This window comes from Manacus candei, unplaced genomic scaffold (assembly GCF_025592945.1).
Source record: "Manacus candei isolate 608988 ecotype Guabito, Panama unplaced genomic scaffold, ASM2559294v1 h1tg000148l, whole genome shotgun sequence".
In the NCBI taxonomy this organism is placed as follows: Eukaryota; Metazoa; Chordata; class Aves; order Passeriformes; family Pipridae; genus Manacus; species Manacus candei.
This window is the reverse complement of record NW_026138196.1, coordinates 1,243,419-1,256,083: the sequence shown is the minus strand read 5'-3', so window position 1 is coordinate 1,256,083 and position 12,665 is coordinate 1,243,419. Positions and strand designations below refer to the sequence as shown.

Below are 12,665 nucleotides of genomic sequence, written 5' to 3'. Positions count from 1 at the left end.
CCCAGGCACCACCAAAAGGAAGAGGATTTTGCCACGGGAATCCTCGGAGGACTTGGAGGACACCCGTGTGGAAGGTGCCAGAGGTGAGGCCGGCGGGCTCTACCGGGGCGGAAAACCACCCACATTCCCAGTTTTTCCGGTGCTTTAACCCCTCATGACCAGGCAAGGAGAAGCCTGGGAGTGTCCAGGTGTGTTCCTCACGTCCCACCATCCCCTTTCCCTGCTCTTCTTCCAGGCAAACGGCTGCAGATCAAGCCCCGGCTGTGAGGAATTCCCGATTTCCCGATCCCGGGATTAGCCGACCCGCTCAGGAACAGGAGAGCCGGGCACGACCTGGCACCTACCTCAGGACGCCGTGTCCAGACATGGCACCACCCCCTTCTCCTCTCGCTTTTCCGGGACACCATTCGGACAAGGAGCAGCGTGGGAATACGCCTCTCATTCCCACCGGGAATTCCCGCAGGAAGCGGCTTCGTTTGGAATCTTTGCGTTGACCAATAAACGACCTTTCTCCGTTGGTTTGTTGGAGGCAAGTCCTGCCAAATTGAAGCTCCTTGGATGTCTGTGGGGTTGGGAAGAGCTTCCTATTCCTGTGGGTGCTGTCCCGGACACGAGGTGATCCGGGGACCTGAGGTGACATTCCCAAATCCAGGGCAGCCACGGGCCGGGATGTAACGGGATGTAAAGCCCCCACAGCCCTGATCCCTCCATCCCGCTCCATTCTCTTGCTTTTGGGAGGGGATTTCTTGGAGCAGGGCCATGTTCCGAGAGCATTCCTAATGGGAATGTGTGTTGGGAGTGGTGCCGAGCTCTCATCCCGCAGCGTTTTGGGATCTGGTAGCTCCTAATTCCCACCTCTCCTCATCCCAGTGGGACACCCAAACCAACTCTTCCAGAGGTTTGGGTTTTTTTTGCCGGAGCAAAGCACGGAGAGGTCGTTATGTCACCAGCACCACGGGGGTTTTGCATCCATAGGCACCACTTCCCAGGGATTTTGGGGAACCCCCCCACAGATGGGATTTGGGGGACACCTCCGAGCCACAGGGGGAGATGGTGGGATTTGCCCATCCAAACGCCCCTCGGGTGAAATCCTGTGGGAAAAAAAAGGCTCAGCAGGGATGTGGGGAAGCGCTGGGGCTCCCTGAGGACGTTTCCCGGGAATGGGGTGGGCTCAGGTGCTCTGTGGCTCCGGGAAGATGCCGACGGCATCCAAACACCACCCCGGGGGGTTTCCCTTCCCAGAGAGACCCCCCATGGTGGGAAGGGGGGTTGTCACCATCCCAAATCCAGAGCGTTTCCCCCCAGGGATGGATGGATCCCACCCTGGGATGCCCCTTGTATCTCAAGAGCTGTTTTGTAACAAAAGCTCCGTCGTCTCTGTCGCCGTGAAATGTCTTTTATTTTAATTCCTGTGGTTTGGTTTGTAAATAAATGACTTTCCTCCCCCTGGGGACGGGAGTGTGGCTTTTCCTCTCTCTTTCCAGCAGGAACATCCCATCAAAAATCCAGTCTGATCCAAGGGAGGAGCTGCTCCAACCCTTGAATCTTTGATTTTTTTAAAAAAATTATTATTTATCTTTTATTAATTTTTATTATTTATTTTATTATTATATATTTACTTTATTATTTATTGTTTTTATTATTTATTTTATTATATATTTATTATATTTATTATATATTATATATTTATTATATATTTATTGTATATTTTATTATTTTGTTATTTTTATTATTTTTTAATAATTATATATTTATTTTCTTTTTATTATTTTTATTTTTTTTAATTATTATTCCAACTTTTCCACATTTCTTCACCTAAAATAAAAAACTCCAGCCAAATTCCCTTAAAAACCACCCCCTGAGGAGAAGGAGCTGGGAATCCTCCAGGATGGCCCGGTGTGGAGCTTGGGGGTTTCCCATATCCATGGATTCCCTAACGAGGATTAAGCCTCGTGCCGCGCTAATTAAACGAGGCAACGAGTGGCTTCTCCGCTCGGAGCCGCTGCTCCCATCCCGAGAAGGCTTGGAATTTGCTGCTGGCTGTCGTTAAGGCTCCTCTTGGGGGGTGATTAATTCCCAAGCTCAGGATCAGCTCGGCCCCCAGAGAGGAGTCTCCGAGCCCTGGTGGCTTCTACCGAGTCTCCGACGGCCGTGACGCCTCTGGCACAGCTCCCGGGGGGGTTTATCCGTCCTTCCTTGGGAAGATGGGAACGGTGAGCACCCAGCAGGGACGTTCCCTGGGGATTTCTAGAAGGCTCCATAAACATTTCCTGGAAAACCCTCCTGCGGCGGGCGCTGCTGGCACCGCTCTTGGGCCCCTGCCGGGGAAGCAGGTGCCGGGTGGGCACCCGCTGGATCGGGTTCCTGCCTGGCATCAGGGGGGCTGTTCCCTGCCCTCCTCCTCCTCCTCCTCCTTGTCCTCTTCCTCCTCCTCCTCCCACCCTCACTGTGTGATTCCCCCTTTCCCAAAATTCCTGACCCTTCTCCACGTCCAGCTGCAGATGCTGGTGGAGCATCAAGACGATCCCACCGGCTCATGGGGTTCATCCTGATGGACACCACCCTCTCCATGGAGTGAGGGGTTCCCTGCGTTCCTCCTCCTCCTCCTCCTCTTCCACCTTGTCCTCTTCCTCCTCCGCCTCCCACTCTCACTGTGTGATTGCCCCCTTCCCAAAATTCCTCTCCTTTCTCCACATCAAGCTGCAGATGCTGGTGGAGCATCACCAGGACGGTCCCACCGGCTCATGGGGTTCATCCTGATGGACACCGCCCTCTCTATGAGGTGAGGGGTTCCCTGCCCTCCTCCTCCTCCTCCTCCTCCTCCTCTTTCTCCTCCTCCTCTTCCTTCTTCTTCTCCTCCTCTTCCTCCTCCTCCCACCCTCACCGTGTGATTTCCCCCCTTCCCAAAATTCATGTCCTTTCTCCACGTCCAGCCGCAGATGCTGGTGGAGCATCAAGAGGATCCCACTGGCTCATGGGATTCATCCTAATGGACACCACCCTCTCCATGGAGTGAGGGGTTCCCTGCCCTCCTCCGCTTCCCATCCTCACTGTGTGATTCCCTCCTTTCCCAAAATTCCTGACCCTTCTCCGTGTCCAGCCACAGATGCTGGTGGAGCATCAAGACGATCCCACCGGCTCATGGGGTTTATCCTGATGGACACCACCCTCTCCATGGGATGATATCCCAGTGAGGGGTCCCCAAACCACCAGCCCCCCGGTCAGGATACTGTTGGAATATCCCGGGAAGCCGAGGCAGGCCCCGCCGGAAGGGTTAACGGGGCGCACGAGCTCCATAAGCGGAGGGTGACGTGATCCCAAGGCCATCCCCGAGGCCACCAACCTGGTTATGTCACTTGACCCCCTGTGAGTAAACTTAGCTGACGGCTCTGGCCGTGTCCAGGAGGGTTGGGGACATGCCACGGGCACTTCCTAAAAATACCCACGGAGCAGCGACGGCCCCGTTGGATCCCATCCCGTTCCTAATCCCTCTGTGGCTCCCGGCCCGTGGCGGGTGGCAGCTGCTGGGGGGGCCAAGATGGGAGTAGCTCCGGGCAGGAACACGGTGCCAGGGGTAGGGAGGTGGCACCCCATCTTTTCCCAGGGCAGGATCCCGAAATCCTGACTGAGGACATGGCTGAGGATGGGTTTAGGGTGGCACGATGAAGCAAAAAGGGTTAAAATCCCTGAGTGAAAAGGAGATTTTTTTGTTGCAAAATCATCAAGATGCCCTTTTTGTCCCTTATTTTGTCCCTTCTTTTGAGTTGAAGGGGGGAGGGGCATTATCCCATGCCCACGTTTGGGGTTTCCAATGTGGGATATCTGTGTGCCTGGTTATCCAATGTGGGATAACATCCAGCACCACCAGGATCTTGTCTGGGGCTTTGCCTGGGACTGTGACCCTTCCCAGGGGGGACAAATCCCCTCCACTCGCCCCAACGAAATTAGGAGGAAAAAGATGGACCCTCCAGGGGCCGGAATGACGTGGGATTTTAATTGCTGGGATGCAGCGGGATAAGGGGTTTCATCTGAAAAAAAAACCTCCTTTTTTGCATTAGTTTGGCCCAAATAATCCCTCCTTTTGAAGGGTCAGTGGAGGGCAGTGTCCCTTGTACCCAAGTCCCCAAGCAGGGATGGCCAGGGACCTTCACTTCTCCCATCCCAAGGGACTGCCTGTGGAATGCAGCAGGGTGGGATGCAGCTGGTCTGGGATATAGTGGGATCCGGGATTCAATCCTGGACCCCGAGGGGGGTGAGTGGGTGGGTGTCGATGCCTCTGTGGGATGAAGCCGCTCATCCCTTGGGATCGGGTGGGACAACTCCCGTGCCTCAGTTTCCCTGCAAATCCCTGTCCTGCGGCGGCCACGTGGTGACAGAAGGAACAGCGAGGCCACATCCCCTCCAGAGACTCATCCAGACCCCCCAAAACCTCCCGACCAGCTTCCCCTCGGCGCCGGGGACACCTTTTCCAGGTGCTGGGATGATGATCCCGCTCCTTGAGCTGGTGACACTCCCGGCCACGTGCCACGTGCGGGTGTCACCTGCAGTGACACAAAAGCCGGAGCCGAGCACAGGGAGCCGGCTCTGGTGCTCGTGGCCGCTCCCTGCCCACCACCACCTTCTGGGAACATCCCTAAAAATCCCAGAAATACCTATATTCGGTGTAGGGGAAGGGACGTTGCGCCGCTCCCGAGGTGGGGAAGGGGCCGCGTCCAGCGGGGTGGAATCAAACCCAATTCGGGCTCCATAACCCGCCTTTTTGGGTCTTTCCAATTTTCAGGGAGGGCAGAAAAACACGATTTCTTTGCTCTTTCTCCCCCTCTCCGAGCTGTCGCTGGGAGGGTGACGGCGCACGGGGGGTGCCCTTGAGGGGGTCCAGAGGATGCGCCCCCCAAAAACCCCCTTGGACTGACAGCTGCCCCGGGGGCGTTGCCATGGGGATATGCAAATCCCGGCGTGCTGATAAGGCGGGATGGATTATCCCCTCCCCTGTAGGAGTGTCCGCGCCTCCTCCTTTTCCCGTATAAAAGGCGGCGGGTTCCATTGAGCGCCCGGCGGCGGCGGCGGCGCCGGTCGCGGGCAGGGGCGGGCAGGGAGCGGCCCCCGCCCCGCAGCGCGCCGGGTCCCGGCGGGACGAGGAGGAGGAGGCAGGAGAAGGCTCAGGCTCGCAGCCCGGGGAGGTGGGGCCGGGGCAGGTGCCAGGGGGAGGCAGGAAGGGGCGGGCAGGGCGCTGCCCGCTCCTCGCCATTGGGAAGCGGCCGCAGGCAGCGCCGGAGCCCACCCGGCCCCGAGCGCCGAGCGGCGGCCGGAGGAGGCTCCCGGAGTCCGGCGCCGAGCCCCGACGGACGGAGGGGACTGCCCGGGAGCCCCAGCGGAGGGTCCCGAAGCCAGGCTTAGCCCCGCTGAAGCTCAGCGCGAAATCCCGTCGGAGGCGAGCACCGGAGCCTGGCTGAGCCCGGCAGAAGATCCCCGAGCCCGGCTTAACCCGCGGCGCAGCCCTGTCGGAGAGTCCCCGAGCCCGGCTGAACCCGCAGCACAGCCCTGTCAGAAGGTCCCGCGGCACAACCCTGTCGGAGGGTTCCCAAGCCCGGCTTAACCCGCAGCACAGCCCTGTTGGAGGGTCCCCAAGCCCGGCTTAACCCGCAGCACAGCCCTGTCGGAGGGTCTCGGAGCGCGGCAGCGGAGCCCCGTCGCAGGGTCGCAGAGCCCGGCTGAATCCCGCAGTGGAGCCCGGCTGAATCCCACCATAAAGCCCTGGCGGAGGATCCCGAGCCCCGCTGAGCCCCACTGGGAAGCGCCGTCAGAAGGTCCCGGAGCCCGGCTGAGCCCGCAAGCGGAGCCGCGGCGGAGGGTCCCGGAGCCCGGCAGCAGATCCGCGTCCGAGCATCCCGGAGCCCCGGTAAACCGCGCAGCAAAGCCCCAGCGGAGGGTCCCGCAGCTCCGCTGAACCCGCAGCAAAGCCCCGGCGGAAAGTCCCGCAGCCCCCCGGGAGCGGGGCAGCCCCGGAGCGCCCTCGGAGGAGGCTCCCGGAGCCCCGTCGGCGAGCGGCGGTGCCCGGGGGCTCCCCCCCCCGGTGCCCTCCATGGACTGAGATGGCCTCGGAGCTGGCCATGAGCGCGGAGCTGCCCACGAGCCCCCTGGCCATCGAGTACGTGAACGACTTCGACCTGATGAAGTTCGAGGTGAAGAAGGAGCCGGCGGAGGCGGAGCGGCTGTGCCACCGCCTGCCCGCCGGCTCCCTGTCGTCTACCCCGCTCAGCACGCCCTGCTCCTCCGTGCCTTCCTCGCCCAGCTTCTGCGCCCCCAGCCCCGGCGGGCAACCGGCCCCCGGCCCCCCGGCCGCCGCCGCCGCCGCTTCGCTGGGCTCCAAACAGCAGCTGGAGGAGCTGTACTGGATGTCGGGTTACCAGCACCACCTGAACCCCGAAGCGCTCAACCTGACGCCGGAGGACGCGGTGGAGGCGCTGATCGGCGCCCCGCACCACCACCACCATCACCACCAGGGCTACGAGCCCTTCCGGCCTCAGCCCTTCGCGGGCGAGGAGATGCCGCCGGCCGCCCACCACCACCCCGGCCACCACCACCACCACCACCACCACCTCCGCCTGGAGGATCGCTTCTCCGACGACCAGCTGGTGAGTATGTCGGTGCGGGAGCTCAACCGGCAGCTGCGGGGCTTCAGCAAGGAGGAGGTGATCCGCCTCAAGCAGAAGAGGAGGACCTTGAAGAACCGCGGCTACGCTCAGTCCTGCCGCTACAAGCGGGTCCAGCAGCGGCACATCCTGGAGAACGAGAAATGCCAACTGCAGAGCCAGGTGGAGCAGCTCAAGCAGGAGGTGACCCGCCTGGCCAAGGAGAGGGATCTATACAAAGAGAAATACGAGAAGTTGGCCGGCCGGGGCTTCCCGAGGGAACCGTCCCCATCCTCCGCCGCCCCGCCCAAAGCCGCCGCTGACTTCTTCATGTGAGCCCGGTGGGCTGGTGGGATGTGGTGGGATGGGGGGTGGGATCGCTCCCCCTCCCCCCCTTGGTTTTTTTTTTTGTTGTTGTTGTTGGTTTGTCGTCGCTGTTGTTCCTCATGCGGGGAGAGCAAAAAAAAACCCGCCGCTTGTCTTTTAAACAAAATTATTATTAATAATAATGATAATAATAATAATAATATGAGGACGTCCCCCCCTTCCGGGGAAATTTTGGGGAGGGGAAGTCGCACTCGCCCCCCCCCACGCACCCACCCGCCCGTGGGGACTCGGGGTGGGGGGTCCCGGGGTGGGTGAGTGGGGGGCGGACCTGGAGCCAGCCTTGCATGCGGGACGTGTACGGCCACCCCTCTCCCCCTTTTCCCGGGATCATCAGCGCCTTCCAGGTGGATTCTCCTCCCTCCCCCAATCCCACACACCTTTTCCTGCGTGTTTTACCCTCAATTTGATTTTTATTCTTCCAGGGGCCCCCACGGATCGGGCCGGGGGGGGGGTCCCCGGCAGCGCTGCGCCCTGTCCGGCCCCTCCGCGCCCCCCCTTTTCCCTCCCTAATTCCCGGCCGGCGAAACTGAGCCACGTTTAACTTATTCACCCTTGTAAATATGTAGAATATTAGTTAGTTTTTTGCCTTTTTTTTTTTTTTTTTTTTTTGAGCCTATATTTTGCTTGGTGATTTACGAGAAAAAAAAACTTAAAAAAAAGACAAAAAAAAAGACAAAAAAAACCCCCCAAATCCTTTAGAAAATAGACAAAAAAAAATTACACGAGTCTTAAAAGTTTGTATGTAATAGCATGCAAATAATATCCGAGTTAATTTAATGATGTTGGGAAGAAGCCGAATGCACTATATACAGGAATCGATTGGGTTAAATAATACTGTTTTATAGAGATTTAAAATTATCTATGCTCTTAAAAAATAGTGGGGAGGGGGAGGGAGGGAGGGAGGGAGGGAAGGGACAGGCAACAATTTTCGGGTGACCTGAAAGGCAATATAGTAATATATGGACTGCGAACGGTTGGCTGCTATCTCACTATGCACCAGATTTATTTATTAACCCTCGGGAGAAACGGGATCTTATTTTAACCTCGATGTTCGGTGGGAGAAAAAAAAAAAAGACGGAAAGAAAATGCACATTATTTGCTGTGTGGAAAAAGGAAAAAAAAAGGAAAAAGAGGATTAAGAATTCGTGCAATCGTCGGAGCGAAAGCGGGACCGAGGAGCGGGGTGGTTTTGGGTTTTTTTTAAATTTTATTTTAAACGAGTTGCTTCTTTAAAAAAGAGGAGAGAAAAAAACGACCCTTAATTTTGGGGTGGGGAGGGGACGGGGGTGGGGGGAGAACAAAAGGGGGTCCTGCGGACACGCGACGAGCTTTTTGGGGAGCCCCTGGTGCATTTTAGGGACTGATCGTGCGAAGCGTTTTTACCGACCTGTTGTTTCGATTCGTGACGGTTTTAACGATGTTGCATCAAGATAAAAAAAAAACAACTTATATTCAACTAGAGCCTGGGTCGGGTTTTCTCTTCATCTCGGGGGAAGGGGGGTTGTGGGGAGGGGGGTCGTTTATTCCTCCCTTTAAATCCCGGTGTGGACGCCAAACCCTCCCGGGGGATAAATCCCGTTGACCTCCGGCTTTTCGCTTTTCCTGCCTTTTTTTTTTTTTTTTTTTTTTTTTTTTTTTAAAGAAGTCTTTTCCAGAGTGGTTTTGGGGTTTATTTCCCTACTCAGAAGTCCCGGAGACCTTTATCCCTGCGGAAAAAGTCGCCGGATCCAGCGTGTGATCCCAGCTCGTCCCGACGAGCCGCCGGCTGGATTTGAAGCGGCAATAAGTGATTTATTTTTTTCCTTCCCTCTTTTGGCTTTTTCCTCTCGAGTTTTTAATTCAAAGGAGGATAAAAAAAAAAAAAACAACAAAAAACAACAAACCACAAACAACCCTTAAACCATCACACGCCTCCCCTAAAGAAAACCTTTCGTGCTGGTATTTTTAGGGATGTTTGGGGGTTTTTTGGGGGACTGTTTGGAAGGACGTTTTCCCGCAAATCCCGAGCGCGGCCACTCCACTCGCGGCTTTTTCCCGGCTCGGCGGGAAAAAATTCCGAAGCGACCCTTGGTCCGGCGTATTTTGGGAACGTTTTATATTAATTTTTTTTAATCTATCGGTGGTTTTCGTCCTGTGTTTTCGCGCAGGTTCAACCTCGGCGGGTCCTCAGCCGGGAGCTGCTCCGGCTCCGTGGCTGCGGCTTTTCCTCCTGCCGCCCTCCGTCAAATTCCTGGACTTTTCCCAGGATTTCTGGGGTTTACCTGTGAACCCACAACCCCCGATCCTGCCTGTCCTGCGCCCCCCAGACCTCACTCTTCCTTTTCTTCCTCCTTTTTTGGCTGTTTGGTGTCTTATTTTCGGGGGGTCGGAGCAACCAGAGCTCGGCTCGATGTCGGACCGGGGTTTTGGGATGGGAGCCGGGAAGCAGAGGGATCACTTGCCCCAGGGCTGGGCAAACAGGGGGGCTTGGGGAGGGGGGATTCACCCCCTTTTCCTGATTTGATTGAGATCCAGGGAAGCTTTGGAAATCTGTCTCTAAAGGAATAGAACCCGTCCTGCTGCCCCTGCAGCCGCTGGCAGGACTTCGCCTCCTCTCCTGGAATTTTTTTGGGATGAATCGCATTTTCCTGGTGGGTTATTCCCCAGCTTTTCCTCCCGATATTCCTTTCTCGTGGTGCTTTCGATTTGGGGAAAACCCCCCCAGCTGCCTCACGATTAAATAAGAAGAGTTTGGGGAGGAAGAAGGTCGCTGCCTTTCCCAAACCATCCCGGGGACTTTCCAGCCCCGCATCCATCCATTCCCCTCATCCCTGGATCTCGCTCCGCTCTCCCTGTGGGGTCACTGCCCCTTTTCCCGCCTGCAATGGGGCTGGTTCTGGAATCAGAGCTGGCTTTGGGGGGGCTCCGTGGGGTTTTGGGGGACCACTCCCTGTGGGATCTCACCCCAGGATCCCGCCATTGCCTCCTTCCCGGGAATCCTTTTCCCACCGCCTTGGCAGAGCAAAGGCAGCGATTTAAGGCTGAGAATTCCCAATTTTCCCCCTTAATGCCTTGATGCCCATCACCCTTTCCCCCTCCCTCTCCTTTCTGATTTAGATATTCCATTTTTTGGGGGGAACACCAAGCCGGGGTCTCGCCTCGGAGCAGATTATTTTGGTGATCCTGGAATTGCCCCTTTTCCTTCATTCCCAAAGGGATGTGATTCCCAACCCCAGTCCCAGTTGGATTTAATTTTTGTGCTTTCCAGCACCTCCTGGAACTCCCCCAAGCAGGGGAAAAGCTGGATTAGGACATGGGGGGATGGGGGGGGTTGTTGCCTCCATGGGGGGGACCCCATTCCAAGGCACATTTCCAGGGAGATTTGGGGCTGGAATTTCACCTTCCTACCCCATCCCAGTGTTGGGGTGCAGTGATCATCATCCCCCTAATTCGCTCCAGGCTTCCTGGGATCTGGATATGCCAAATAAATAATAAAAATCGAGTGTTTTAAGCCTAAATTTGGTTGGTTTATGACTCGTCTCCGTGCTGGGGCTCCGATCTCCCCCCCCCCCGGATTTTTGGGGGGTATCTGGATGATCCCTGCTTGGAATTCCAGCGTTTTTTTGGGACTGCTGCACCGTGCTGACCCTTGCAGGGCCGTGTGCGTGTGTTCCACGTGTACTGGGCCGTGTTTTTTTGGGATGGGGATGTTCTGGGATGGGCTGGTGTGTCCCCAGTGCCGCAGGGCTGCGGATATTCCGGTGGCGCAGGAGGACGTGTGGCATTTTTGGGTCACTCCGACCTCCTTTTTTAAGGTTTTTCCCGCATTTTTCCTGATTCCCTGAGGAAGAGTGGAGCCCCCTTTCCCATCTCCTTGCTGCCTTTTTTTTGGGGATCTGCAGGAGGTCCCCACACTCCTCCTCCTGTGAGGATCTGCAGCCCCTCCGCTCATCCCGGGCGTCTCCTGCATCCCAACTCCAGCCTTTTCCAAGGGGGAAAAGAGCATCCCAACCCCATGGGGTGCTCCAAGGGGTGCCTGACACTTGGGATGGGGCTGTGGGGACAATCCCTGGGGGTCTCCTCCACATGTGCAGAGCTTTTTAAACCCAATTCCAAGATTTCCTTGCCTTCCCCAAGGCACTGCCGGGCTGGGAAACAGCTGGAATTCCTCCAGCCATCCCTGCTGCTGGGTTTTCCACTGGGAAAAGGGGTGAGTTTTGGGGAATGCTCACCCCCAGACACTTCAGCACCTTGGAACACTTTATCCAAGCTCACATGGATGCTTGGGATTCATTATAACCCCTGGAAAAGCCCCCCCTCCCCGTGATCCAGGGCCGGGCGCTCCATGCCACTTCCAAGCAGGAATTTCTCCGGATCACTGCAAACAGGAGGAAAACCATGAGGAAAACCACGAGGAGCAGATGGAAGCAGCATCTCCAAAGTGTCCCTCGCTCCTTCCTCCTCAGTTATGGATGATCCCACTTCCAGGTTTGTTCCCAAACTGCTGCTCTGTGTCCCAAATCCCGACATCTCCATAACATTGGAATTCCATCCCCTGGGCTGTTAAATCCCAGTGGGCTGCTGGGAACGGAGGGATTTGGGGTGCTGCTCACTCAAAAAGCAGGAATCAATAAAAATCCCAGCAAAACGAATCCCCAAAAAAAGAGAATCCTGGCCCGGGCTTGGTTTGGAGCTGGGATTTTTTGACTGGAGCTGATCTTTGTAATCCTTGATTTTTCCATGTTCCCTGCTTTCCAAGGAAGCCAAACACTTCTCTGCCCTTCAGATAGAAATATAAATATATTATAAATACATTTGTGACCTCGGGGAAACTCAGCTCTGCCCTGGGATGGAGGCTTTGGCACTTCCCTGCCTCATCCCTAAGGCTGGAATTCATGGAATTTATTCCAGCACTCTGCCAGTGCATCCCGAAATGGTGGGAGGTGAGGCCATTCCCAAAAAACAGGATGTGGGAACCTCCCCACACCCCTGCATGGCAGGAACAGGATCATGGCTGGGGTTGGATCCCAAATTCCTTGGGCTTGGGTGGGTTTGGGAGCAGGCCATGAATACTGCTGCGGGAAGTGGGATGCAGGGAACGGGTTTGGGATGCAGGAGGTGGGATGCAGGGATACAGGATACTGGATGTGGGATGCAGGTAGTGGGATTCAGGATATGGGATCTGGGATGCAGGAGGTGGGATGGAAGAGGTGGGATGCAGGGTATGGAATGCAGGATATGGGATGCGGGACATGGGATTCAGGATGTGGGATGTGAGATACAGGGATACAGGACATTGGATGTGGGATGCAGGTAGTGGGATTCAGGATATGGGATCCGGGACGCAGGAGGTGGGATACAGGATGCAGAATATGGGATGGAAGAGGTGGGATGCAGGATATGGGATGCAGGGATACAGGACATTGGATGTGGGATGCAGGGTATGGGATGTGGGATACAGGGTATGGGATATGGGATGCAGGAGGTGGGATATGGGATGCAGGAGATGGGATGGAGCAGGTGGGATGCAGGGTATGGAATGCAGGACACGGGATGCAGGTTGTGGGATGTGGGATTCAGGGATACAGGGCATTGGATGTGGGATGCAGGTAGTGGGATTCAGGATATGGAATACAGGAGGTGGGATGGAGCAGGTGGGATGCAGGG

The 12,665-nt window shown here is 56.3% G+C and overlaps 2 protein-coding genes across 2 annotated transcripts in view; both read left to right on the top strand.

Annotated features, from left to right (window-relative positions):
• Positions 1-1,449, top strand: part of ZC3H3 (zinc finger CCCH-type containing 3) — a 122,695-nt gene extending 121,246 nt beyond the window's left edge. The window contains exons 12-13 of the mRNA XM_051771946.1: positions 6-83; positions 236-1,449. Of these exons, the coding sequence (XP_051627906.1) occupies positions 6-83; positions 236-267 (110 nt within the window). The 3' untranslated portion in view covers positions 268-1,449. The remainder of the gene's footprint in view (positions 1-5; positions 84-235) is intronic.
• A 3,745-nt stretch (positions 1,450-5,194) lies between these two features.
• Positions 5,195-8,480, top strand: MAFA (MAF bZIP transcription factor A). The gene has a single exon (XM_051771964.1). The coding sequence runs from the start codon at positions 6,093-6,095 to the stop codon at positions 6,966-6,968; it is 876 nt and encodes a 291-aa protein (XP_051627924.1). The 5' UTR covers positions 5,195-6,092; the 3' UTR covers positions 6,969-8,480.
• Positions 8,481-12,665: the final 4,185 nt, after the last annotated feature.